Source organism: Carcharodon carcharias, chromosome 3, assembly GCF_017639515.1.
Source record: "Carcharodon carcharias isolate sCarCar2 chromosome 3, sCarCar2.pri, whole genome shotgun sequence".
In the NCBI taxonomy this organism is placed as follows: Eukaryota; Metazoa; Chordata; class Chondrichthyes; order Lamniformes; family Lamnidae; genus Carcharodon; species Carcharodon carcharias.
The window spans coordinates 104,188,790-104,207,198 of NC_054469.1; the positions used below are offsets into that span (position 1 = coordinate 104,188,790).

The window sequence follows — 18,409 nt, forward strand, 5'->3', positions numbered from 1 at the left end:
ACAGCTTTTGATGTGAACCTGATAGTTTTCTGCAGGATTGTGTGTTCAGAACCAGGGAGAAAAGTTCAGAAAAGAAGCATCGTTTTGATAAAATTGAGATCGACGAGAATATTTTGCCTCGGAGAGAGGAAAGTGGGAGCGTGCCCCATGCTGCTCTCACAAAACTCCAAACTACTGAATTCAAAATAAGGCAGCTGCCTGATTTCTTGTCCTGGGTAGAATCACTGAATAAGACAACATAGAAGGAGGCTATTGTACCCATCAAATCTATGCCAGCCCTACTCGCCCAGCTCTTTCCCCATATCCTGACATTTTTTTCCTTCAAGTACCTTTTGAAGGTTGCTCTTGAATCTGTACCTTGTATCTGCCACTCGATCAGGCAGTGAATTCTGATTCCTAATTGTTAATTTATCAACTGGGTGTTAATTGCTTTCAGGTGGTGGATATTAATTGGGGCGCCACGTGTGTTTACACAATTAGTAGCAAGCTGCTGGAAATGCATGGTATGCAGTGTGTGTCTCTGTAAATAAAGGCTTCTAAATGAATAAAGACTAGTGTCCAGTGTTCTATCCTTCAGCACCTAACCATCTGAGTTTTAACATTAACCATGCATTGTGGTTAAAAGCAATCTTTCCTCATGTTGTCTCTGGTTTGTTTTCCAATCACCTTAATTCTGTACCCTCTGGTTATCAGTTCTTCAGCCATTGTTTCTCTTTTGTTTCCCTTTATTTATTGAATTGTTTAACCAAATAGACCAACCTGCATCGACCAAGGCACTGGAAAGGACTAGCAACACCCCCTGCCCATTTGATCCTCAAAGTCCTCCTCACTAACATCTGAGGGATTGTGCCAAAATTAGGAGGGTTGTCCCACAAGCTGGTCAAGCAACAGCCTGACATCGTCATACTCATGGAATCATACCACACAGACAATGTCCCAGGCACCGCCATCACCATCCCTGGGTATTTCCTGTCATACTGGCAGGATAGACCAACCAGAAGTAGTGATATGATGGTATACAGACAGGTAGGAATTGTCTTGGGAGTCCTTGAAGGCCCATGGCATTTGGTCAAACATGGGCATGGAAACCTCCTGTTGATTACCACCTACTGCACTAGGTCAGCTGATGAATCAGTACTCCTCCAAGTTGAACAGCATTTGGGAGAAGCACTGAGGGTAGCAAGGCAACAGGATGTACTCTGGATGTGATTCGTCAATGCCCACCACCAAGACTAACTCAGTAGCACCACTACTGACTGAGCTACTAAGAGTGTATCTTCCAGACTGGGCCTGTGGCAGGTGAGAAAAGAACCAAGATGTGGAAAAACTATTTGACTTCTCCCTGACCAATTTACCTGTCACAGATGCACCTGTGCATGACAGTATTGGTAGTGCAATCACTGCACAGTCCTTGTGGAGTTGAAGTCCCATCTTCACATTGAGGATACCCTCCATTGTGTTGTGTGGGACTACCATCATGCTAAATGGGATAGAATCAGAATAACTCAAAACTTGGCACCAATAAAGAGCTGCAGGCCATCAGTTGCAGTAGAATTCAATTCAACCACAATCTGTATTCTCATGCCTCAACCTATCACTCACTCCACTATTACCATCAAGCCAGGACATCAACCCTGGTGCCATGCTAGGAGCAGCACCAGACATACCTAATGATGGGGTGCCAACTTGGCAAAGTTACAACACAGGACTGCATGCTTACTAAGCAGCATGCAATAGGTAAAGCTAAATGATCCCACAACTGAAGGATCAGATCAAAACTTTCCAGCTCTGCCACGTCCAGTCGTGAATGGTAGTGGACAATTAAACAATTAACTGGAGGACCCAGCTGCTCAAATATTCTCATCCAGAATCATGAGGGAGCCCAGCATATCAGTACAAAAGACAAAGCTGAAGCACTTGCAACCGTCTTCAGCCAGAAGTGCCATGATCCATCTCGGCCTCCTCCTGAAGCCAAGCATCACGGATGCCAGTCTTCAGCCAATTCAATTCACCCTGCATGATAGCAAGAAATGCTAAAGGCACTGGATTCTGCTAAGGCTATGGGCCCTGACAATATTCTGGCAATAATACTGAAGATTTGTGTTCCAGAACTAATGGTGCCCCTAGCCAAAATGTTCCTGTGAAGTCACGATGTTGGCATCTACCCGAAAATATGGAAAACTGCTCACGTATGTCCTATCCACAAAAAGCAGGACAAAGCCAACCCGTCCAATTACTGCCCCATTAATCTACTGTTGATCATCAGCAAAGTGACAGAAGATGTCCGTGTCAGTGCCATCATGTGGCAGTTAGACAGCAATAACCTGCTTATCAATGCTCAGTTTGGGTTCCGCCAGGGCTATTTGGCTCCAGTCCTCATCACAACCTTGGTCCAGCATGGACAAAAGAGCTGAAATCTAAAGTTAATGGGAATTGGGGAGGTAACTCTCCACTGGTTGGAATCATACCGAGCACAAAATAAGATGGTTATGATTGTTGGAGACCAATCATCTCAACCCCAGGACATCACTGCAGGAGTTCCTCAGGGTAGTGTCCTAGGCCCAACCATCTTCAGCTGCTTCGTCAATGACCTTCCATCTATCATAAGGTCAGAAGTGGGGATGTTCACTGATGATCGCACAGTGTTCAGCACCATTCACAACTCGTTAAACACTGAAGCAGTCCGTGTCCACATGCAACAAGAGTTGGACAACATTCAGGTTTGGGATGATAAGTGACAAGTAACATTTTTGCCACACAAGTGCCAGGCAATGACCATCTCCAACAAGGGAGAATCTAACCATCACCCCTTGACATTCCACAGCGTCACCATCACTGAATCCCCTGCTATCAACATCCTGGGGGTTACCATTGATCAGAAACTGAAATGAACCAGCCATGTAAATACTGGGAAATCTGCAGCGGGTAACTAACTTCCTCATTCCCCAAAGTCTGTCCGTCGTCTGCAGGACACAAGTCAGGGTATGATGGAATACTCTCCATTTTCCTGGACGAGTGCAGCTCCAACAACACTCAACACGCTGGACACAATCCCGGACAAAGCAGTCCGGCTAACCTGCATCCCATCCTCCATCTTAAACATTCACTCCCTCCACCACTGGCACAGTGGCAGCAGTGTGTACCATTGATAAGATGCACTGCAGAGGCTTGGCAAGCATCCTTCGACAACACCTTTGAAACCCGCAATTTCCATCATCTAGAAGGACAAGGGCAGGCGACACATGCGAGCTCCACCACCTGCAAGTTCCCCTCCAAGATATACACCATCCTGACTTGGAAATATATCACCATTCCTTCACTGTCGCTGGGTCAAAATCCTGGAACTCCCTTCCTGATAGCAGTGTGTGTGTACCTACACCGCATGCACTGCGGTGGTTCAGGAAGGCAGCTCATCATCAGCTACTCAAGGAGAGTTAGGGATGGGCAGCAAATGCTGACCGTGCCAGTGATGTTGTCCCTCCTTGTCCTCCAACCCCCACAGGACCATCTGTCACTTGTTTCTACGCTGTGCTTTCACAGAGTGCTCACTCTTGTTCTGCTATTAACACACATTTAGGGAAGGAAATCTGTCATCCTTATCTGGCTGGCCTACATGTGACTCCAGACCTGCAGCAATGTGGTTGACTCTTAAATGCCCTCTGAAATGGCCCAGCAAACCATTCAGTTGTATCAAAATGCTACAAAGTCACCAAAAAATGAATAAATTATAAAAGAATCTAAACCCTTCATGACTTTAAAAGCCTCTGCTAAATCTTACTTTAGAGCAGGGATAGTTAAAATAAGATTCAGTGCTGTTGAAAGACTCAGCTGGAGGAGGAAAAGGAAAGGGGGGGAATAAAAGCCTTTGAAAATGATTAACAATTTGAAATGCTTAATCTGTACTAACAGTACATTTCTGGTAGAAGCATAACATGGTTATTTTGTGTTTGCACAATGATTTGCTAATCTAGTATCTCATCACTCAGAAGCATTCACAGTTGAGCACTATAATTGTATGTGAGAAAATTTTTCTTAATAATGCTGCCAGGTTCAGCAAGATTTCCCTTCAAAGATAAAAGCAAAAAACTGCAGATGCTGGAAATCCAAAACAAAAATAAAAATACCTGGAAAAACTCAGCAGGTCTGACAGCATCTGTGGAGCGGAATACAGTTGACGTTTCGAGTCCCTATGACTCTTCAACAGAACTAAGGAAAAATAGAAAAGAGGTGAAATTTAAGCTGATTGAGGGGGGTGGGATAAGTAGAGCTGGATACATTCATTTGATTATCACGCCACCATTGTATTCAATCAGATATCATGTACTAAAGCCGTGTCACGCACAACAGTAGAGAAAAGCCTAAGTGCAGCCAATTTGTTGTAATAGTGTTCCAGGTGCTGAAATGCAGTATGAAGGGGTCTCTATTACCAATAGTAACGTATAGATATCGTTCATTCATTAGAAAAGATTAATCATCAGTAATTAGACACTTTTACTGTTGTATTTAATTCCTGGGTAGTGCAATTTCTTTGTTGTAATGTTGCCTTACTTTCATTATGAGTTGCATTTAATCCTGGAATGTGCAGTTTTCTTTTTTGCCCAGCATGTGCACATATGGCAGTATTCCTGTGAGCTCAATTCATTACCTTGCGTTTGAAAAAAAATGTTTTAGTCTCATTAGATGTAACAAAAAGAAAGAAGTTAAGCCAAAGACATTGCTAATGCACACCCAACATTTTCTGTGGTGGCAACTATACATTATGTGTGCGGTATTCATACTGTTTCTTTTCTAGGTATTGCAATGAGCATCTTCAATGCCCTCCACACACATTCTGGACTCCTTGGGCCACATGGGAACGCTGCACTGTACAGTGTGGGGGAGGGGTCCAAGCCCGGAGGAGAACATGTCAGAATGGGAATGACTGTCCAGGCTGCAAGATGGTAAGTATAGCATCGAGGGTCACCAAAGGATCTACGTGTCCTTTTTACTAGCATCACTTGAGATGGTTAAAGTTATCATGATTCACAAAGGTTTTCCCAAATGCCTAAAATGCTTTGACGGGCCTTGCATTGTTTATGACATGAAAATATGATTTCACTCTTAATAATTAAAGCAAATATTATGGAGTGTATTGTCTGCAAAGTTAATTACACCCTAAGGCAAATCTGCAATAATGTGAAGTCTTTCTGATATCACACAGTATATGGAAGCTGCCAGAGTGTGAGAAATTGAGGTGTCAGCTGAATTAATTTCCACCACACACAAGAATTGCATTAGAAAGATTTATGTTTTGATTCAATAGCTACAACTAATGACCTTTTGAAGCCTCTATTTTTACAGCAGCAGCAGCATAGCGCATGTTTGGAAACTCATTAACCTGGTTTCATTCATTTTCTTTCTTCATCTCAAAGCCCAGGAGCACAGTGGTTGGATATTTGTTTCAAAGATTGCCATTTGAAAATTCCAGCCCTGTTTGGGCTGGTGATTCATCACGTGAGTTTCCTTGATTCTTTGCTGGCTATTGGCTAAATCCCAAAATTATTGGTAAGATCTGGTTAGAGACAGGACCTCAGCACCTCATCTACCGATTAGGACTTAACATTGAGTTCAACAACTTCTGACCATGAACTCTCTCCTCCATCTCTGCTTCTTTTTTAATCCATTCTTTTTTAATTTTAATTTTTTGTTTTCATTCTTATTTATTTTCATGTTCATTTCTTACACATTTATGCTTTTTTTTAATTTATTCATTTTTTAAAATCCTTCTCTCCCAAACCTCCCTCCTCTCCACTCCCACAGGGCCATCTGTCACTTGTTTCTACATTGTGCTTTCACAGAGCTCCCACCCTTGTTCTGCTATTAGGGAAGGAAATCTGTCATCCTTACCTGGTCTGGGCTACATGTAACTCCAGACCCACAGCAATGTGGTCGACTCTTAAATGGTCTCTGAAATGGCCTAGCAAGCCACTCAGTTGTATCAAACCATAAGACCATAAGACATAGGAGCAGAAATTAGGCCATTCGGCCCATCGAGTCTGCTCCGCCATTCAATCATGGCTCATAAGTTTCTCAACCCCATTCTCCCACCTTCTCCCTGTAACCTTTGATCCCCTTACCAATCAAGAACCTATCTATCTCAATCTTAAATACACTCAATGACCTGGCCTCCACAGCCTTCTGTGACAATGAATTCCATAGATTCACCACTCTCTGGTTAAAGAAGTTTCTCCTCATCTCTATTCTAAAAGGTCTTCCCTTTACTCTGAGGCTGTGCCCTCGGGTTCTAGTCTCTCCTACTAATGGAAACATCTTCCCCACGTCCACTCTATCCTGGCCTTTTGGTATTCTGTGAATTTCAATCAGATCCCCCCCTCATCCTTCTAAACTCCATCGAGTACAGACTCAGAGTCCTCAACCATTCCTGATATGTTAAGCCTTTCATTCCTGGGATTGTTCTCGTGAACCTCCTCTGGACCTTCTCCAGGGCCAGCACATCCTTCCTGAGATACGGGGCCCAAAATTGCTCTCAATATTCTAAATGTGGTCCCTGCTTTTATATTCTAGTCCTCTCGAAATAAATGCCAACATTGCATTTGCCTTCCTAACTACCGACTCAACCTGCAAGTTAACCTTAAGAGAATCCTGGACTAGGACTCCTAAGTCCTTCTCAAGGGCAACTAGTGATGGGCAATAAATGCTGGCCCAGACAGCAAAGCCCACATCATGTGAATGAATAAAAAAAAACATTCAGCGCCTTCTTTCTTCCTTACCACTACCATTAACACTCCCTTTGTCATGTCCATGACATTTTTGTCAATTTCTCCTTAGCTCCCACATATCCCTTACCTTCTATCTTGCTTCACCTGCTCCATCCCCTCTTAAGCAGTATAAAATCCAACAAATTTTTTCCCTTTAGCCCTGGAGAAGAATCATGTGGACTTGAAACGTTAACTCTGTTTCTCTCTCCACAGCTGCTGCCAGACTGGTCGAATTTTCCAGCACTTTATGTTTTTATTTCATATTAGGGACCAATAATGTTTTGTTTAAAGTAGACCAGGTTTTAGATTTAATACACTTGCTCAGTGAAGAAAGCCACAAGATTTCACGGGTTTTGAAGAAACCAAAAATAAACTTTACTATACAAGTTCAGAAAGATAAAACAATTTATAATATCTATCTTATACGCTAACATTAAGGCTAAATATGAGGTACATGTGAATTAACAGGCAGACTGTGATTCAACACTACTGCACAATAAGTGCCAAATGCAACCAAAACAGATTCCACAGACTTCTCAACAAGCCACCCAGACTTCAGTAAACACTGTGAGTCAACCGACCTCATTGAAATTCTGTATTTCTCATGAGGGTTTCCAATCTTCACCTTTGAAAATCTCACCTTGGAATTTTCTCCAAAAGCCGCTACAATGATGGCCCACCAAGCAGGGTTTCAATCTTGTCTCCTGAGATTCCATTCCCCTGGATTCCTGAGCGTGCGCCCAAGCGCCAACTCACAAGCACGATTTCAGATCTTTGGCCGTGCTGAGCTAAACTTTACTGTTCCAAATGAGTAACTTTGCCCCAGTGGCCCGCAGCATGGACTCACCAACTTTCTTCTGCCTTCTTGGACCTTCAGGGCTTCTCCTGACCCCTCTTAAAGTCCACTTCCTGCAGCCCTTTCATTATTTTGGAGCCTGTTTCTTTGCTCCTCTCTTTTTAACTGAATTTAACTGGGAACTGTTTCTGTCTCCAGTTTCTGCTCCCTATCTGGGACTTCCTTTTGGGACCTCTCCCTGTCCTCTGCCTGAAACGCTAGTCTTTCATGGCGTTCTACTCTCCATCACCTGACCTGGGTTTTTGTGCTGTTTCTCTTCTTGCACAGGCACGCTGGGCCCAAAGGACTTTAAAATGCCAATCTACGCACGTGCAGTCCACTCCCCGTCTGCACATGCGCAGAAGCTCCAACATTTTTTGGGAATTGAAGTTTCTGACCTCTGCTCTCAACATTAAGGTTAGTTTCGGTTTCATAACAAAGCCTGAAACCTGCCATTGACGGTAGTGTTATGGCAGTAGTTGGGTGAGGTGCTGGCATTGTGCGTACTCATACTTATATAAACATGGGCCTTGTGTCAGTAGGCCTATTGTCACTGAGAGCCTTGGGCACACCCAATGTAAAAGTAAACACCGTTTGAGTGGATTAAAACTTATGGATATTGGGATAAAATGTGGGCATTTGTTGAAAAGCAGGATGGGAGTCCTGACTTTATAGCAGTTTCTTAAGGCAAATAGGCTAGTGCCACTGCCTCTGCAGATCTGCACAAAGAAGATTTCCCATCACTGGCCTGTACAAGATGCTGAACCATCAGGAGGGGTCCAAAACCCTAAACCTTTAAGCAACTGTAGATGTGCAAACTTACATAGATATAGCAATTATCTGTTGCTTTTATGGGCTGTGAAATTCAGGCCACAATAAAACATAGAAGAATTTTTCAGATGTGGGAGCTTCAGGTGCTAGAAAATTTTCTCCCTGTACCAATTCTATACTATGAAGAGATTGTTGCTCATCTGCTGTTCTTTCACTTTAATATGAAAACAAGTGGCAAACCAAGGAAAGAAGTAAACAGGAGACTTTTGTCAAAAATTATCAACAGACTGCCTCCTCCATGTTATTATAAAAATGTAAGGACCATTTTTTTTCTCTGGGCCCTGAGCCTAGGTTCTAGGCATGTGGAATGCACCCAAAGTACATAGCATTGACCTTAAATCCAACAGCATTTATGAGTTCAGGTTATTTAAATGCTTTAAATGCTCCCGTGGTGTGCGCCTAGTCCTGGCAGGCCATAGTACCTGGAATTATTGGAGGAAAGTTAGCTGCTGGGGCATGTCTGAGAGGCTTGATGCAACAGCTGTGACCACAACCACAGTGGTCAAGACTTATAGCTGTTAAACACTGGGAAGACTGAAGCCATTGTCCATGCCACAAGCTCTAGACTCTCCAGTGCTCTGGTCCCCAGCCATTGCCTCAGGCTGAACTAAACCGTCCACTCTCCGTGTTCCATTCAATCCCAAGCTGAGTTACCAAGACTATATACTTCCCATCCAAAGATTGCCTGCTTCTACCTCCATAGCAACGCTCGCCATCTGCTGCTGACACCTTCGTGAATGCCTTTGTCATCTCCAGAAAGAGAGAAGAGTTCCTGCAGGCAGATTTAAGAGAGCTAGGAATGAGCTGTAGTAATCTCTGGATTGCTTCCGGTGACGTGCTAGTGATTGTAGAAGTAGTAGGAGAGTGCAGATGATTGCGTGGCTGAAGAGATGGTGCAGGAGAGAGGGCTTTAGTTTCCTGGGGCATCGGGACCACTTTAGAGTGAGATGGGACCTGCTCAGGCTGGACAGGTTGCACCTCAACAAGTTTATATATCTATAGAAGGCTTATGGATTCTCCATCATGTTAGCTGCCATTCTCTTCTCATACTCCCTCTTGCTTCTCTTATTTCCTTTTTTTCCTTCCCCTCTGAAGTTCTAAGTTTCTGAGCAGTTTGCTAGTGCAGTTGGGAGGGTTTAAACTAAGTTGGCAGGGAAATGGAACCACACTGTAGCATTAGAAAAGGAAAAATAAGGTGCACAAATGATTGGGAGAGGCAGACAGCACTAGAGTAAGAAATAATAAGATTTTAGCCAGGGTCAGATTGACAGGAAATACAATAAAGCCTAAATTAAGTTCACAGTGCCTGGATGTAAATAGACCAAGCATGGTGAATAAGGTTGGTGAGTTACAGGCACAAATAGCCACATGGAATATGACATCATGGCAATGGCAGAGACCTGGTTCAAAAAGGGCAGGACTGGGATACAAAATATTCAAGGTGTTTGGGAAAGAGAGGGAAGGAAAGAAAGGAGGAGGGGTGGCTCTATTGATTAAGGAGAATATTATGGGGCTGGAAAGAGAGGATAACCTACAGGGGTTAAGGGCAGAATCTCTAAGGTTAGAGTTAAGAAAAAATAGAGGTGCCTTTACACTATTGGGTGTATTCTATTGGCCAGCAACTGGTGGGAAAGATTTAGAGGAGCAGTTTTGAAGGGAAATTAGTAAAGTGCAAAGACAATAAAGCAGTAATAATGAGGAACTTCAATTATCCTAATATAAACTACGATAGTAACAGTGAAAAGGACAGGAGGGGGAAGAGGTTTTGAAGAATGTTCAGGAGAATTTTTCTTGATCAGTATATTTTTGGCCCAATGAGGAATGAGGCATTGCTGGATCTCGTTCTGGGGAATGAGGTGGGTCAAATGGATCAATTGTCATTAGGAGAACATGTAGGGAACAGTGTTAATAGTATCGTGAGGTTTAGATTAGCCATAGAAAAGGACAAGATGCAATCTAGAGTGCAAGTACAGAGAAGGACAATTTCAGTGGGATGAGAACAGATCTTTCCCAGCGAAATTGGAATCAAAGATTGACAGGCAAAACTGTAACTGAACAATGGGCTACCTTTAAAGAGGAGAAGGTACAGGTACAATCAAGGTAGATTCCCACAAGAGGAAAGGTTAGGGCAACCAAAGCCAGACCTCCCTCGCTGATGAACGAGATAGAGAGTAAGATGAAGCAGAAAAGGGGAGTTTATGACAGTTTGATACTACATGTGGAATCTGGGCTAAATACCAAACGTTCAGAGAGGAAATGCAAAAGGAACTGAGAGAGACAAGGAAGAGAATGAGGAGAGAATGGCAGCTAACAAGAAAGGGAATTCAGAAGCCTTCTATAAATAGTAAAAAGGTACTAGGAGGAGGGGTGGGGCTGATTAGGGACCAAAGGCAACAGAGGGCATGGCTGAGGTATTAAATGAGTACTTTGCATTGGTCTTTATTATGAAAGAAGATAATGCCAAAGTTTTAATGGAAGAAGAGGCAATTGAGATGTCCGATGGATTAAAAATTGATGAAAAAGATACACCAGAACGATTGGCTGTACATCAAGTTGATAAGTATCCAGGACTATATGGGATGCATCTGATGATGCTGAGGAAAGTAAGAGTAGAATTTGCGGGAGGCACTAGCCATAATCTTCTAATGCTTCTTAGAAACAGGGTTTAGGGTGGGTCCAGAGGACTGGACAATTACAAATGTTACACCCTTGTTCAAAAAAAGGTATAAAGATAGACTCAGTAACTATAGGTCAGTGGTGGAAAATCTTCATGAAACGATAACATGGGCAAAATTAATCAATAATTGGACAAGTGTGGATTAATTAATGAAAGTGAACAAGGATTTGTTAAAATTAAATTGTGTTTAACTGTTGATTGAGTCTTTTGATGAAGTACAGAGAGCGTTGATATGGTGTACACTGATTTCCAAAGTGCATTTGATAAAGTGCCACACAATAGACTTGCTAGCAAAGTTGAAGCCCATGAAACAATAGGCACAGTGGCAGCATGGATATAAAGTTGGCTGACTGACAGGAAGCAGAGAGTAGTGGTGAACATATGTTTTTTGGTCTGAAAGAAGTTATGCAGTGGGGTCCTCAATAATCAGTTGTAAGGCCACTGCATTTCCTGATATGTAACAATGATTTAAGCTGGGTGTAAAGACACAATTTCAAAATTTGCAAAAACTTTGAAGTACTATGAATTTTGAGGATTGTGATAGACTTCAAGAGAACATAGACAGGCTGATGGTATGGGTGGACACATGGCAGGTGAACTTTAATATGGAGAAGTACATTAAGGCTTTTGAAATGTTGCAGAAAAGGTTTACAAAGATAGTTAAGAGAAGGTTGAGAGGAGATTTGATAGATGTGTTCAAAATCATGGGGTCCTAGACAGAGTAGATAGAGTACACTGTTACGGAATGGAATTTCTGCAAGTTTGATGAGAAGGGAGTGAAATTTTAAATTTTAAGGGTTAATCTTATATAAAATCTAGTACTGCTTGCTTGCAATTCAGCAGTTTACTTAAATTTACTGTTTTTTTAAGTTTTAAGTTTCTTAGAGGCTTGGGCAGGGCTTATCAAGCCCTCTGCTAGAGAGCAGGTGAAATCAACAAATTAAGTAACTGGCCTAATCTGGTTCTGTAACTGCCAGATAAGAGATTCATTTGAATCTCAATAGTATAAATAAGGGAGGTTTAAGCGCCCTGTCATGGAGTGCACTGTTATAGAGTGGAATTGCTGTGGACTTGGTGAGTAAGGGAGTTCAGTGAGGAGAGGAGGGAGTGCTCTTTTCTTTCTCAATCTTTCTCAGCCTGCAGGAGACCAGGAGTTGAAAAGCTACATGAGAGGGCTGAGTTTTGCAAACATCCAAAAGTGACATCACAGGAGAAACACAAGTTTGTCGGTTGGTGAGAAACTGCTGATAGAGAGGGTCTTCAAGCAACTGAAAATTAGAAAAACACATTCTTCTTAAATGAAAGCGCTACTTAGATTTCAGTAAGAAACACAAGCAATAGGAAAGTAAAGTTAAACCAAGGCCAGGTAAAATAAAATAGCATAAGTAAACCAGAGTAAAAATGAAGTAGTATAAGTAAACCAGAGTAAAATAAATTTAACATAAGGGAAGTAAATTGAAACAATGGCAGGACAGCTTGGTCCTGTGGAATGCATGTCCTGTAATATGTGGGAAGTCATGTGTCCTAGGTAACCACAGGTGCAGGAAATGTCACCAGTTGCAGAACCTCGAGCTCCAGGTTTCGGAGCTTGAGCGGCGGTGGCTGGAGGCACTGTGGTGCATCCGAGCTACATGGATAGCATGTTCAGAGAGGTGGTCACACCGCAGCTTAGGAACCTGGAGGCAGAAAGGGAATGGGTGACTACCAGACAGTCCAAAGGAACTAGGCAGGTAGTGCAGGAGCCCCCTGCTTACTAATAGGTTTTCCGTTTTGGAGACTGGTGAGGGTGTTGGTTCCTCGGAGGAGTGCAGTCAAAGCCAGGTTTGTGTCACCACAGGTGGCTCTGCTGTACAGGTGGGGAGGAAGAAGAGGGAAAGAGCAGTAGTGAAAGGGGATTCATTAGTTAGGGGAACAGACAGGCATTTCTGTGGCTGTGGACATGACTCCAGATGGTATGTTGCCTCCCTAGTTCCAGGGTGAAGGAGGTCACGGATGGCTTCAGGACATTCTTCTGGGGGAGGGGATCAGCCAGAGGTTGTGGTCAATGTTGGTATCAATGACTTAGGTAGGAAAGGGGATGAGGCCCTGAAAGCAGACTTTAGGGAGCTAGGAAGGAGGTTGAAAAGCAGAACCTTGAAAGCAGTAATCTCAGGATTATCCTAGTGTCATGTGAGCATAGGAATAGGAGAATTCAGTGATTGAAAATGTGGCTGGAAAGCTGGTGTAGAAGGGAGGACATCAGATTTCTGAGACATTGAGACTGGTTCTGGGGAAGGTGGGACCTGTAGAAGCCAGATGGTCTACACCTGAACAGGACTGGGACGAGTATCCTTTCAGAGAGATTTGCTAGTGCTGTTGCAGGCGGAGGGGTTTAAGCTCTGTTGGCTGGGGACAGGGAACCTGTGGGCAAATTCAGGGCAGGGAACAGGAGATAGAAAATTTGTGAGTTTCCTGAAAGACAGAAGAAGCACAAGTTTAAAAGTGTACAGCACAGGAATTTGGCAGTGTTAAAAGGTGTATATGTAAATGCAAGGAGTATAGCAAATAAAGCCGATGAACTGAGGGCACATATAGATACATGGCAGCATGATATCATTGCTATAACTGAAACTTGGGTTAAGGGGGAGCAAATATGGCAGCTCAACATTCCTGGATATAAAGTTTTCAGGCAGGATAGAAAGGGGGATAAAAAAAGATGGGGGTGTTGCATTATTGGTTAGCGAATCAATTACAGCTGTGAGATGGGATGACATGCTAAATGAAGCATCAAATGAGGCCATAAGGGTTGAGCTCAGAAATAAAAAAGGGGCAGCCACACTGTTAGGAGTGTACTATAGACCCCTAAATAGTGGAAGGTAGTCAGAAGAGAAATATGTAGGCAAATTTCTGAGTACAAAAACAATAGGGCAATAATAATTGGAGACTTCAACTATCCTAATATCAATTGGGATATGAACAGTGTGAAGGACACAGAGGGTGAAAAATTCTTGAACTGCATTCAAGAAAACTTTTTCAGCAAGCATATAACAAGCCCAATGAGAGGGGGAGTAATTCTAGATTTAGTCTTAGGAAATGAAGCTGGCCAAGTGGACGAAGTAGCAGTGGGGGGACCATTTTGGAGATAGTGACCATAATACAGTTAGATTTAGCATCGTTATGGAAAAGGACAAAGATAGAACAAAAGTGAAAGATTTAAATTGGGGGAAGACAAAATTTACAAAGCTGATCGGCCTGCTGGTGAGAGTGGATTGGATACAAAGGAAAAACAGTGTCAAATCAATGGGAGGCATTCAAAGGTGAGATTCTAGGGGCACAGTGTAGACGTGTCCCCACAAAGAAAAAGGGTGATACTACCAAATCTAGTTTGGTTCTAGTTCTGGTTATCCAGAAGCATACAGGATAAGATCAAGCAGAAAAAGAGAGCTTTTTACAATCACAAAAACCTTAATACTGTAGAAAGCCTAGAGGAGTATAAAACGTACAGGGGTGAAATAAAAAAGGAAATTAGGAAATCAAAGAGAAGATACAAAAAAAATTGCCAGGTAAAATCAAAGAAAACCCAAAGATATTTTACCAGTACATTAAGAGCAAGAAAATAACTAAGGAAAGGATAGGGCCAATCAGAGATGTACATGATACTTGTGGGTTGATGCTGAAGATTTGGACAGTGTTCTCAATGAGTACTTTGTGTCTGTCTTCAGTAAGGAGAGGGATGATGCAGACATTCTAGTTAGAGGAGGAGTGTGAAATATTAGACACAATAAGCATATTGAGAGAGGAAGTATTGGAGGGACTGGCATCCTTGAAGGTGGATAAGTCACCAAGGCTGGATGGATTGTATCCCAGGTTGATAAAGGAAGCCAGGAAAGAACTGACGGATGCTGTGAGGATCATTTTCCAATCCACAGTAGATACAGGTGAGGTACCAGAGGATTGGTGGTCTGCAAACATTATATCAATATTTAAAAAGAGTGCAAGGGATAGGCCAGAAATTTATAGGCTGGTTCTGACTTCGGTGGTGGGCAAATTATTGAAAGAGTTTCGAGACACAGGATAAACTGTCATTAAGAAAGGCTCAGATTGATCAGGGGTAGTCAGCATGCTTTTGTTAAGGGAAGATCGTGTCTTCCTTAATAGAACTTTTTGAGGAAGTAACAGGGAGGATTGATGAAGGTAGTGCATTGGATGTTGTCTATATGGATTTTAGTAAGGCATTTGAGCTCCACCCACCTCTCACATTGACACTGATGGTGTCAGCAAGTGCCTCAGTAATGGAGTGCAGCTCCTGAACAGTGCAGGACTGATGTCCTGGACTAAGTTCGCATTGGCGACTGCCATCCTACCAGTGTTGACCACAGTGCATTGATATGCTGGCGCTATCACCTCAGACTGAAGGCGGACGGACTCCTCCATCATGCATTGCAATCTGAGGAGTGCAGTGGACATCCCTTCCCGATGTTTCCAAGCTTTCCTTTGCAGCTGCAGCAACTGAAGTAGAACCGAGTCCAGAGGCTCATCAGCTGACTTAGATTCAGCAGATTTCTAGCCTCCGTGGCCGCTGGCACTCGGAGAACTGCTGAAATCCCTGCCTCCGCCTGCTGTGGATCAGACAAGTGTGATGTGCTAATCGGATTGTGACCCTGACAATACTCTAGAACTAAGTCCCACTGAGGTGTGTGCCTCTACGCTGTTGGAAGGTGTGTGTGAGCTCTGTGATGGGTCTTAGTTTCAGTGTCTTCTGTGGTGTTCCTTGCGGCTTGAGTCAAGGACCTGGCTTGTGGACCCCCTCGGCTGCTTCCCAAATGTACTTGCAAAAGCATGGAGAGATAATTAGCGCATGGCAGGGGACTGCGGAACAGGGGAACTCAATCACAGCATGGTTGCCTGATGAGTGTTGCACTGCTGGATCCTCACTTGGTTGAGTACCACCAACCTCACCGTCAGCACAGGAACGGTCCAGATTGTCGCTGGCGAGTTGGCTGGCTCTATTTTCAAAGTCTGTGAGGATCTTGATATCGGGCATTCCTCCAGCAGTCTGCAAAATCTCCCCTTTGTTCTCTGCCAACTTGTTCTGTATGAACACAGAGAGTGTAAGCAGGACACCTGCCGAACCAGATGAGAAGGATGCCTGGCATGTGTGGGTGCTGACTGGTGCCATGGACGGGTGTGATTCGCAGGGAGATCTTGTGTGTGTTGTGTGTGTGTGCGTGAGAATGAATGGTGATGTCTCTTGAACTGGCCCTGTGGGTTTGTGAGTGTGTGAGTTGACAGTGATGAGAAGAGTGACTTACTCTGGTGGAACAGAGGAGATCATTCATCCTCTTTCAGCACTCAGTGGCTGCCCTCTTTTGTAGGGCTTTGGCACTGATCACTGCGCCACTGCCTGCCATGCTGGATTTGTCACCTTGGATGAAGTTCTTTGCCCAGAGCAGGGGCAGAGGACATCATGGCAGGCCTCCATTGCATCCAGTAGGTGCTTGAGGGAGGCATCGCTAAATTTGGGGGCAGCATGTTTCCTCCCTTTGACAGCCATCAGTTCCCAGCTGCTTCCTATCCCTTGTAGAGAGCTAGCTCTATGCCGGGGCGCCCTTTAAATATAGTACCCTTTAAATATAGGCATGAGGTGACGTTGGGATGGGCGAATCAGATGCCATTCCACCAGCAATCCAATGTGAAACCTGTGCATCTCAATTTTTTTAACAAAGTGGCCCATGATACAGTGGACAAAGCTGCCACTGCTGTTGGCTGGTCACATGCTGATTTCTCCACCCAATATCGGACTTTGCTGATTCCTGGGACAATTCCGCCCATGGCATCAGAGGAGGTCAGAAGCAAGCCAGAAGGTTTGTTGCTTTACTAGAAAGTCACCTTTACACGTGTTAGATACTAACTAGACTAAGTGGTGGAACATTTAAAAGTGCACTATTCATCAACTGGCAATCATTCAAGACAAACCCAGAGCAGAACAATTCGCTCCTGTAGTAACCTAAATGAAAAAGTTTTTACAAGCTTCTTTCATCTAACGAAAATTCCTCTATAAACTCCTTCAATAATAAGCAAAATAAATGCTCTTAGTCTTGTTTAGTAATCCGAAAACATTGACTTAAGTGGTGTTGCCCATGTAGCATAAAATTTCTATATTCAATTCTTTTGGAAAGGCAGCTGGGGAACACATGTCTAAACCTGGCTCTTTGATGATTCAATGACACAGAAACTAACGACTGATCAGGCATTGAAAACATTTTGGGGTAGAATTTAGTATATGCTGAGTCCCTTTTTCAGCCATTAGATGGGCACAATGCATCCCATTTTAGCAGTGGGGCAGCCTGTGCCAAGTTTGCACAGGCATTGGTCCCGTTGCTAAATTCACAGGGCACATCTTTTAGGTGTCTCAGCTGGATGCCTAAACCAGGTGTTGGGCTCCTTGAACATGCAAATTAGGGGCCTAACACATATTGAGAACCTCCTTTTGAAATTTGTAGCACAGGTCAGGGCTTCAGGATTCTTCAGCAGTCCCTGCGGCCAAAATCCAAGTGTAGTGACAGCAGATGGATCGCAAGCTGGTGTGGAACCTGTCAAGTTAGTGCTGTTGGGATGCAGCAACACAAATTCCAGATGGAATGGGCACTTTTTCCATCTGCCATTTACCTGCCTCTGCCCCCATCCTGACTTGGCAGCTTGCCTAGAAGGATTCCCATGATCCCTCAGGAATCTAACTAGATATGCTGCTATAAGGTTCAGTGGTAGCCGCACCCTCAGGGAACAGATGCTATTATGTACCATAAGTGAGCACCATCCAATCAAAATCAATTTGATTCTGGACTTGCCAACAAGGGGTAAAGAAGAACGACTAGAGTCATCTCAGTCTTTTGCCTTTGGCCTATTTGATGGAATGGAAAGGTGCTGTTCAGAAATTACGGCAACTTTTGACATTGATGCCTCCATATAATATGGCAATGACTCCCACTCTGTGATTTAGGACACATTTATGACAGGGAGAGTGGCAGTACGACCTTAGTGTTTATGAGATCTCAGTGCATAGGCTAGGGCCAGGAGTTTTAAGATGGCCCTGCAGCAATTTCACACTCCAACGAGTGTTAATTGGCTGGCGACAGGATTTCCGCCCCTCCCTCGAGAGGGAGTCCTGCCAATCTGATTGGCCAAAGGCTGCAGTGGCCATGACTGGGAGTACAAACAGTCCCCAGAGCCTAAGTCCTGGGATTCCTGGAACAGGTAAGTTTTGATGATTCCAGGATGGGGATGGTGGGGGAGGCCTGGGGGGATGGACATAAGGGGATTGGGTGTCTG

The 18,409-nt window shown here is 43.6% G+C and overlaps 1 protein-coding gene across 1 annotated transcript in view; it reads left to right on the top strand.

The window, feature by feature from the left end:
- sema5a (sema domain, seven thrombospondin repeats (type 1 and type 1-like), transmembrane domain (TM) and short cytoplasmic domain, (semaphorin) 5A) overlaps positions 1-18,409 on the top strand; it is a 244,463-nt gene that overhangs the window by 188,947 nt on the left and 37,107 nt on the right. Inside the window, exon 15 of the mRNA XM_041184817.1 lies at positions 4,793-4,940. Within this exon, the coding sequence (XP_041040751.1) occupies positions 4,793-4,940 (148 nt within the window). The remainder of the gene's footprint in view (positions 1-4,792; positions 4,941-18,409) is intronic.